At 37.5% G+C, this 11054-nt stretch overlaps 1 protein-coding gene across 1 annotated transcript; it reads right to left on the bottom strand.

Moving 5' to 3' along the window:
* Window positions 1-7199: 7199 nt before the first annotated feature.
* Window positions 7200-10415, bottom strand: LOC113769119 (protein FAR1-RELATED SEQUENCE 5-like). The gene is made up of 7 exons (XM_027313595.1): window positions 9935-10415; window positions 8298-9742; window positions 8094-8174; window positions 7855-7926; window positions 7582-7689; window positions 7400-7468; window positions 7200-7271 (listed from the first exon to the last, which is right to left on the bottom strand). The coding sequence occupies exons 1-7, from the start codon at window positions 10413-10415 to the stop codon at window positions 7200-7202; spliced, it is 2328 nt and encodes a 775-aa protein (XP_027169396.1).
* Between the last annotated feature and the right edge of the window lie 639 nt (window positions 10416-11054).

The following is an 11054-nucleotide window of genomic DNA, read 5'->3' as shown; positions in this document are numbered from 1 at the left end:
AGAACTTGTAATACCGACCACAGGCATTAATGTTTGGAGGTTTTATTATCTGTATCCATTTATTGTCAGTAACTACCACACTTGCTCAAAAGGATGACTTCTTTGAACAAGGTGTAAAGCCACGTCAAGTACTTGTGCATCAAATATTAAATATGGGGTCAAGATGATAAAGTGTGTGATGAAATAATATACAGGTAAGGCATAAAGCATGAAAAAATTCTTGTTTTTAACAAATACTGCATGAAAAAACTTTATACACATATAAACGGTATACGGAAGGTCGGAACCCTCAACCAGCGCACATGACCTGCTGAGTTTTTGTTAAGTTCCTTTCATGATAAAAGCTGCAATTTTCTGTAACTGTTTAGTAACTCGCCGTAACACTCATCAAACGTCTCGATAATATCTCCTGTACGCCTTGTACTCAAAGTGGGTGTGAAATCAAATGAACATGATTCCCAAGAAAGGATGTTACTCTATAGATTTCAATCCCTACTTCCTGGCATGCCTATTTCATAGGTGCAGTAATGCAAAATTTGCCTACATACACAGGAAAGGTTCCAAGTGCAATCGTTGCTGAAGGTGTGTGCATTTTGTATACTCCATAACTCTGTTTGCATATGGTGTAACTCCCGTTCGACAACGTGTAATAGTCTCGTACAAAATTAGAAGGGTTCCAGACATATTGTTAAAAAATGTGGTATAAGATGATATCTAAACTGGACTAATTTTGTTTGGCCGAATATTAACCATGAACAGCTCGCAAACGTGTCGTTTGATGTCTGAGATGTTTTTGTGTTAGATCCAAGTCAACATGTTACTTATTTCATACTTGCTAATTTCTGAGAAGCATCTTTGCTAGTTTATATCGTCGACAAAAATATATTTTTCACCCCTAATGTTTAAGGTGTTAATCAATTTCATCCCTAAAGTTTCATGCACAACACATTTTATCCTTGTAATTTTATAATTTTGATTAATTTCATCCTTCAAGTTCATAAAAACACATTCCATCCTCATAATGTCCTAAATTTGGCTTCATATGGACAATTGGTAGATTGTCAATCAATTTGAATGGGATAGCGTCACTTAATCACAACATGGCCATTAGGAAAAAAATGGATTAACTAAAACCTCAAAAATCTTTTCTTTATTCACTTTCTCATTTTAGTACAAAAAAGACTAAGAAATTTTTAGCCACCATTACTTTCTTCTTAATCACAATGAGGTACACGAAAATGTGAGAAAAATATTAATACAAAAGAATGAATGGTTTAGATTGTCATTTATTTGCAAGATTTTGTTTTGTTGTATCATATACATGTTTTTCAATCATCTATTTATCTTTCAATCTATTTATTTAGTCTCAAATATATCATATCACCATTTAAAGGAAAAAAATAGATATAGTCTCGTATCAAAAAAACACTTGTTGTTATTTCTATAATTTAATCAATAATTGAATTAAGTATTAATAATACAATTATGAATGGGACATGTGATGATATTATGTCTAAAATGGTTAACAATCCTTTAATTGGTAGTAATTATAAAATTATGAAGATGAAATGTGTTATACATAAATTTTAGGGACAAAATTGTTCATAATTACAAAATTATGAGGATGAAATGTGTTTTGTGTGAAAATTTAGTGACGAAATTAGTGAACACCTTAAACGTTGGGGATGAAAAATGTATTTTTTCCTATATCGTCTCTTCCCACACACCTAAATCTGAAGCTTTGTGACTTATCCCGTTCAACACACATTACCTTTACATCATCCCTTATTACATCAATTCCTAACATCTGCTCCAAGGGAGGTTTACATCTTTCTAATGTCTTCATCTAGCAATACTGGAGGCGGATCTACTGACCTAAGGTACCAATATCGCTACTGTAGTTGTGGAAGAAGGGCAGCCCTGAAGATCGTCGAGTCACAGAAACCAACGAAGGGGTTGCTGTACTTCGTGTGTGAAACAAAAGCATGTACTTTCTTTGCTTGGTGCCATCCAATAGGGAGGGATGACGAGCAAATTCAGACTAACTACTATCCCACCTCACCTAATCGACAGGCTATAAGCAGAGAAAGCTCCTTCGACAGTCCCGGAAGAGTGCTCCACGATTCAACCTCGTTCTCGCACCATATGCACGGCATCGAACACGACATTCGACAAATGAAAACCTTCATGAGGATTTCGGTAGCGGTCGCCCTTCTGTTGCTACTAATAGCAATTTTTCGCTGACTCCGCTTTATCCAGATTGGACCCGTATTCGTGAGCGGTTTGGCGGGTAGTTTTTCATCCTTGTATGGTATTAACGCAAAGTAGGTACTTCTAACAACTGTTGGCTTCTCATTTTGTCAGTTGATGAGCAAGCTGTAGTAAACCATAGATGCCGTGTACTAATTCAATAATTTATCTTACATAACCTTGCAAGTTGCCGTGAAAAATAATGAAACTGTGTATGGACATAGTGAAATTTAACTTCAACGATGTGTAACCCTGTATCCACGTGACCCACGATGTTGGCGTACAGGTTATTTCACGATAAAAGCTGTAAAATTTGTGTTATTGTCTGTAACTGATTACCCACGCGACGTAACACTTATCAACAGTGGCGGTACTACAAATTTCACGCTTTGTACCTAAATATTCTGAATTGACATAGTTTAGGCGCAACAGGTGTTGTAGCTGTGCAAGTGGTAACCAAACAAGGTTTTATATCTAAAAACAATATTATTGTTGATCTCGTCGAGTCACAGGGTCAATGTTGATAATGCACCTTTGTGTCTAAAACGATAACACCGTAAAAGTCAATTTTTTTACTATATAACATAAAAAGAAATAATACACTATTATTCCGGTTGAGGAGGTACGAATCGCACACAGAGGTAGTAAATTTAGGTCATAAACTTTGCAAGGCCATAGAGTGTTACACATCTGACCTGGGCCAAAAAAATGTTGTCGAAGGTTTGTAACTTACCTGTAGACTGTAACTGTGTATGCACATAGTGAAACGTAAGGTCACTGATATGTAACCCTGTATGCACGTGACCCTTAATGTTGGTGTACAGGTCATTCCATGATGAAAGCTGTCAAATTTATTTTATTGTCCAAAATGAATCATGACATAGTTCACCAGCTGCATGTGACTCTACAGCTTCCACTGTCGTGACGAAATTGTTGGTCTGAAATACGTTGGCCCTTGATGTTTTAGGACATTGGGAGGGTCATGCGGACTATTAAAGGGCGCAGTTGTAGTTTTATATCCCACAACAACAAAAGTTTGTTCATCCCCCTTTCATTATCGTTTACACTTTTCATTGTATTCCACTTCACACTTCCCATTTCATACTACAGAAGGGTGGCAATGAACCCGAATACAAAATTTATTATTAGTAGTCTTCCACCCCTCTCAAAGTTGGTGTACAGGACCAGAACAAGAAGACAGCTGCAAAATTTATTTTATTGTCTGAATTGATTTGAAATAGTTCACTAGCAGCATGTGACCCATTATGATGCTTCCACATTTGGGACGACATTGCTGTCCTGTAAACGATTAGAAACAGCACGTAACACGTATATTCACTGTCGGTACTACAAATCTGACGCTTTGTATGTAACGAAACTTATCTGACATGGTTCAAGCACTGCATGTGAGTCTACAGTCTCTTCTCCCGTGATATACTAGTTGGCTTCATATGCAAAAATGTCGATCTCACTATTTTAATGAGATATTCGAGAAGGCCTCGCTACCCAATGTTTTGGGGTTCGAAACGATCATTGTAACTATTCTCAATAGACACTTAATAAAGTGTCTAAGAAATTTAATGTGTCAGTGGGAGGAATTATCGTTTCTGCCAAGGGCAATAGCACAAACAAAAGAAGAGGAAAGTTTCATCGAATATTAACTAGTTGTATTATCAGTAGTTGTAACATCGGGGAATATCTAGTTGGAATATTATTCAGTTTTAAATAGAGCAGACGAAAAGTTGCTGATTGCAAATTCATTAGTTATAATGAATTGTAACATACACTCAACTGGTTGTAATGCAATCCGTACAATAGTGAAACGTACAGGCCACTGATGTGTAACTCTTTATCCACGTGACCCTTAATATTGGTGTACAGGTCATTTCATGACAAAAGCTGCATAATTTGTTTTATTGTCTGAACAGATGTGACACAGTTCAATGGCATGCATTGAACTCTACAGCTTCCACTGCCAGGACGAAATTGTTTGCCCTGGAATGCATTGTCCAGTGATATTTTAGCACATTGTTCTTTGTTGGCGGACTATAAAAGGGCGCGGGTGCAGTAGTATATCTCTCAACAACAAAAAAATTTTCGTCCACCTTTCATTACTGCACAAACATTTTTCATTTTAAATTACTTCACACTTCCCATATCATTCTACTGAAGGGTGGCAATGAACTCGTGCCTGAAATTTATTATTAGTATTCTTCAACCCGCCTCTAACTTCAATTGCAGTGTCATCAATAGAGGGTTCACACAAAAATCAAGTTCTTGGCTGCCAAATAGCAGCCAGTAGGTTGTATGATGTTCGAGAAGATCTCGCTAATTTAATGAGATGTTCGAGAAGGCCTCGCTACATCAATTGTTTTGGGGTTCGAATCGATCATCTTTATGTTCTCATTAGACACTTACTAAAGTGTCTAATGAAATTTTATGTGTTGGGGGGAGGACTTGTTGTTTGTGCCGAGTGCAATTGCACAAACAAGAGAAGAGGAAAGGTTCATCAGATATTAACTAGTTGTAGTATCACTAGTTGTAATATCAGAAAATTTCTAGTTGTAATATCACTAGTTTTAACTAGATAAGACGAAAAACTGCCGATTGCAAATTCATTAGTTGTAATGAATTATAACATATATATAACTAGTTGTAACTCAAAATGGTACATGGCGTAATCAAAATTTGTTGCATTTTAAATATTAGTTACCATACTTTCAAATTACTTGTCCCAACGAAGTATCATGTTCTTCTGTGAAACTGTTACTTATTATGTGGTCACGTGGAACCAAGCCGAGCCGCCAATTGTAAGTTCATTTCTGTACTGAAGGAGTACTACCTATTGAAGTGCTTCCCCAACTATCTGTAATACTTATCATTAATACAATTATAAACAAATTGTCTAAGTTTTAACATACAAGCAAATGACAAGGTGCCTGTACAAGCACATCAATAAGCGGTAACAGCTTATTAATTTCTTGTAACGTACATATGCTGGTTGCAACTTCTTGTTACACTTGAAAGGTAAGGTGACTGATGTATAACTGGGTATTCACGACCCAATTGTTGTTGGAGTACAGGTCATGATCCAATCGAATTGAACCATTATTCCATCCACACACTATACATTTGACCAAACGTTGAGTCTATTCTCTCGTTAATAAGTGGTTTCCATGGCTTCACCAACTCACCCAGGAGTACTATCCTGTGGAGAACAGCATGAAATGACACAGCAAGCAGTTGGTCAAGTTGCCAGAAGAAACCATTTACTATGCATGGTCTGAAACAGGTGCTCCGTTAAAAATTTCTACCTCTTTTTTTCTCCCACCTTTTTCTTTATCAGTAGATCCTTTCTTTCATCCAACCAAAAAGCAGTAGATATCAGCATAGTCATGCAATCCACAAACGAAGGATCTCATACAAGCTCACCATCAAATGTTCGGCAAAAAAGACGGAAAGTATCGTTGGGTCCAACAAATGCCATCAGCAAGTACGAAACACCAGACGGGAGGATTTTATATGGTACCAAACGCGAGTTCAAGAATGCTCCGCTTAACACCAACAACTCTCTGGGAAATTTAGGTCACATTTTTAAAAATACCGTCAATAATCATCTACCGTCTGGCTATTCCGTTATGGACCATAAACCCATATGGGAGCCTGTTCGTGAGCGAAGAATGGAATTAGAGGTACTTTGTCGCTGGCATAGCCTCCGCGTCCCGAGAACAAGGTCGGCGGATCTTGTTATAGGACCACAAGCCAATGATGCAAGCGTATTACATAGACTACAGCGAGAAATTATGCAGATGGAGCGTAGGCTTCACAGGTTTCACGAGATCCAAGCCGCAAAAAGACATGGTATTGGAAAACAATTTGATGTTCAGCACATTTTAGCAGATCCCATGCTTATATCTGATCCGGACCTATCTGACTTTACTGAATCAAGCGACGATGACTTTCAAAGGTACATACCCCATTGTCTAATGCATGACGGCGTTCCCAAGTGTTGTATGGGATACAACTGATAACAAGGGATGTAGTTCAATGTTTGTTAGGGTAGCGGTAAAACTATACTCATTATAATCTCTACTCAAACAAATTGCTTACCATATTTGGATATTAATCATGCCTGTTAAACAGTCGTAACTAGTTGTAACGTAACAGTAACAGATCCCTAACTGGTTGTAACCCATTGTGTACTGTTCGTTCTTCCTTTTTGTTGCATTGTAAAACTTCATTTTAACGTTACAAATTAGTTCTCCAAGGAATCATTTTCTTATGCGCACCTATTACCAAAATGTGGTCGTGACCTGGCTTGACCATAATTTAATTAACCTAAAAACTTGTAATACCAATTGATGTGCCTGTGATATATCATGTCAATGGTGCACTAAATTCGTCAAGCGATGCAAAACAAATGGCCTAAATGATAATGTTTTATAAAAATAGCCCAATAATAATTCGAATTTATCATCATAATAAAATCAAGACAATTTAGACTTTAGATTGTGTTATCCTATATATCGTACCTTTGGCGGTGCGATCTATGCCAATAAATATGTTATTAAGGTATGCAATTGAATGTAGTAGAACGGTATACATATCACGATAACCATTCAACTGTTATGGTCGTTTTAGTGAAAAATATCCGATCACAAAAAACACGTTCAATTCTATTGTAAAATTGTTACTTCAATTTTCTACCAACTTTATAATTTTCTAACAATTTTATACAACCCAATACAAACTATTGATGACTACTAACACTAGATGCGATTACAATTGTAATCCACTTGTCTAAATTTGAAAAGAGTGAAACATCAATGGTGCCTGTATAACCTCGTCAATAAGTTGTAATAGCTTATTAACTGCTTGTAACGTACATATGCAGCATTCTCAAGTTGGGATAACCACTTAATGTCTCGTTCAAAATGTATAGTTACACATCATTCATCAACCTCATTTTGGGGGGAGGCGACGTCAACGCGTAGTTGCAATCCCTGTGTGTTATTTCTTTCCTGAAATGTGTAACGATGGCAAATCAGCAAATATTATTAATAAAACATACGATTAATGATATACGATGTCCAAGTCTCCAATTAATAACATTACATAAATATGTGCTGTAACGATAAAAATTTGTCACCTGAGGTGATGGTGCAAATACATGATATGCATCAACATCACAGTGTGTTGAAATTGCCCCACGCTCCTCCTACATTATATAGTATAAGTAATCGACTGTCAACAAATCATTACCAGTGCCTATATTACTCACTTATAAAGTTAAATTGGACTAGACATTATAACAAAAATGATATATCAGACCATTAAAACATCTCTGACGGAGTTATGCTTGGAAAAAATAGAAAATCTGGGATGCATCCATTCTGTAGGGACACTTGCAGGAGGCCCCTGATTAGCCAAACGGTGGACCTTGAAATAATAAAAAATAATACGTTATTAAAGCGAGCATACGTTAACTACATAATTTGCATGATTTGACAGCCTTCGGGAGCTCACCGTTACAATTAAAGAAAAAAAGGTAGCTCTACTACATGAACAAGAAGGTTTTATTTTAACAACTAAATGTAAGCATACCGTTTGACTTTCATCGATATCGGGAGCAACAGCATTTGGAGGGCCATTCACTGTCTGACTCATTGAATGCGTCTACAAGTTTCGTATGGGCAAAATCATTGTATGAGACAAACAAAATACGTATATCAGGAGGGATGACGGCCGTAACAACATTATCACACAATGTAACATCAATGTAACTATTTATGCTGTTAGAAACATCCAAATAAAAGCAAGAGTCATGTCCATTTTATACTAACCGAAACAGAGTCAGTAGATGAACGGCATCCCATAAACATGTATTCTTCAAATGAAATCGATGTCGGCTCCGATTCTGAGACCTACAGTATTGACACGGCAATAATATTATTTCATAATGAATGTTACCTAAACTTTAGTTAATAGTATAACAATAACTTAGTTTTAGCATAAATGTTCCCCATGTACCAAAATTTGATCCATACCGTAGTCTGTGTAGTCCTTGATAATCTAGATTTTCTTTTTACTCTGTCAAATTTATCGACCCAACTTCGCATCACTCTACTTTTCTTCCCACCGCCTCGTTTTTTAATGCCTCTTGCGACTACTGCCTCCCCCATTTCATTTACAATTTCAATTTTATCTCGTTCCTCCATATTCAAATTTTTTTGATTTTGCAAAGGTTGCTCTTCGCTTTCTGAGAGGAGGAGCTCAACTCTCTTTGACAAATCGGATATGACAGTGATTGCTACTTTGCTGGTGTCCTCCGACATTGCTGCTCGAGTTGCGACCTTAATCATGGCCGGAGCGAGCTCCCGATAACGAGTTGAAATCATGACTTTAGGATCAGCCACAACTTCCTGTCCTCGCCGATCAAAACAGTCTCCAGCCCGAGCTCTTTTTGTCCATCGCCTCTTAATGTATTCAGGAGGAATTATTTTTATGCCCACGGTATCAAACACCTTCAATGCGTGCCCACATAAAATGCCTTCATTCTCGTATTTTTTGCAACTGCAACGTACACTTAGATCATTCCGATTGAATACTACTATTCTTTCAGGTCCTCCATCATACCTCATGACCGCAAACTCCACAAACATCGCTGCATCTTGTTGTCTCAATATAACCATAGCTGTTGACTCGCCATATTCATTTTGGAATGCAACAAATACGGTTGGTGAATACGTCTCTGATGCATGCACAAGCATAGGTGTTTGCCTTAACCCTACCATGGGGAGCTTATGCCTCATTTCATATTCTGCGATCAGTTCATTATGTCTCTTTTCATCAACCACCCGATTGAAATGTCTAAAGAACTGCACAAGGTCATGATCCAGTTTCAAATGATTTTTAATTGCTGCATTTAGGCTTTCGCTGAGTTGGGTGCTTCGCATTCCCGCGGTCCATCTTTCTTTCATCATGCACCTTGCCCATTTATCACGAATTTTGTACAACCCTGAGAGCCATTCATTATTTTCAAGATTGTGTTTCTTCACCATCGCCTCCCACACCCTATTGAATTGTTCCACTTCTTCAAACTCATACATGCAGGCACCAAACATGTATGGAAGATCACTATTTTTCTTGTAGTGATTGCCAAGATGTTTCATAAAATTACGCCTTATGTGAAACGTACATAGACCGTGAAATGTTTCAGGCATGACAATTGAAAGAGCGGCTGTCATGGCGTGATCTTGGTCGGTTAGTATGGTACTTGGATGTTTTCCGCACATTGCTTCTAAAAATGTACCAAACACCCATTTGAAAGAATCTATCGTCTCATCATACATAAGGGCAGCACCGAATATCACAATTTGCCTATGCTGGTTAAAACCCACAAATACTCCAAGTGGCCGGTATTCTTTATTTGTTTTGTAGGTTGTGTCGAATGTGACTACGTCTCCAAAAATGTTGTAGTCAATTAACATTCCTGCATCAGCCCAAAAGATATTCGTTATTTGTTCTTCACAGTCCAGCTGTACGGCATGAAAAAAGGATGGATTCTCGAGTGTTTGCTCTTGAAAATAATTCAGCATGCTACCTGCTTCTCCATATTTCAAGCTCCTTTCCCGTCTCGTTCGAAGATATCATTTAAGATCATCCCGAGTATATCCCACATTACCCATCCCACCTGCTTCCGTTCCCATAAGCTCATGGCTCTGTTTCAATGAAAGCCCAGCATCCTCGCTTATTTCAGCTTGGAATCCTTGAGCCACACTCACTTTTCTTTGTGATGGCATCATATGAGCACATTGAGCAATGTGCAACTCATGATTATGCTCTAAGACAAGGTCATGCACACGGTACTTCATTGTCCCTCTAAACAACACGATAACCATCTTAGCTCCACACCCTGTTTTCGTCGGCGCTCGTGTCCTCTTTGGCATCACATCACCTTCGTACTTGTGTTTCACACCTTCCTTGCAGCAACTATATCTCCTAGACGTGGTCACGCCGTCTTTGTCTTTATTCAGATAGTCTTTACGTACACTGAAACCCATTTTAAAGGCATACTTGTTGTAAAAGTTGTACGCATCCTCTTCACTGTTGAACTCCATTCCTAATTCAGGGGTCCCATTTTCTGCCAATTTGCTGCAATCCATTACTTCTACTCCTGCCAATTATGCATCAAACACCCTAATTTGCAACATTTCATGAATAGTATGTACATAAACGACAATATAAATGTATATTACCATTTATAATGTGTTATGAATCACACATTACTCGTATACCAAATCCTATTATTACGCTTATCAATATGATTAATGATTCACATCACCTTACTTTTACTCTAAGACAACGGCATTATCTATGTACAAATACAACTCCATGTACACTAACTTATACGGACTGTAATGTATTGGTCACACGATGTAAGTCTATTTTAACTGTATGTACATCCACGCTGGTGATTATATTTTGATTCTAGATTCTTTAGCTCACTGGACCTTATGTCATTCGTTAATGACAACCGCATAAACCAACTCCACATTTTCTACTTTTTCTACATTTTGAGGGCCAAACAAGTACTTTCTACTCATTGTAATATATTTCTTACATCATGTAATTGACTTACAACACAAGGTTCACCCATTTATTATTCACATATGTGTCTTTTCCTCTGTTTCACCCCATTCAACTCTACGCCTCTATTTTATACACACTGTATGGTCAGGAGAGGGGCAAACTAATATTGCTCCATGAGCATGGACCAATTACTAGATGCACAATAATTCATA

Source organism: Coffea eugenioides, chromosome 4 (assembly GCF_003713205.1).
Source record: "Coffea eugenioides isolate CCC68of chromosome 4, Ceug_1.0, whole genome shotgun sequence".
In the NCBI taxonomy this organism is placed as follows: domain Eukaryota; kingdom Viridiplantae; phylum Streptophyta; class Magnoliopsida; order Gentianales; family Rubiaceae; genus Coffea; species Coffea eugenioides.
The sequence above is the reverse complement of the archived record's forward strand: the minus strand, read 5'-3'. Positions and strand labels throughout refer to the sequence as shown.

Coding starts and splice junctions, on each gene's coding strand:
- LOC113769119 (XM_027313595.1), bottom strand. CDS start 10,415: ATGGATTGCAGCAAATTGGCAGAAAATGGGACCCCTGAATTAGGAATG. Junction 8,175..8,297: donor CAAGGACTACACAGACTACG/GTATGGATCAAA, acceptor TCAATACTGTAG/GTCTCAGAATCGGAGCCGAC. Junction 7,690..7,854: donor ATATCGATGAAAGTCAAACG/GTATGCTTACAT, acceptor TATTATTTCAAG/GTCCACCGTTTGGCTAATCA.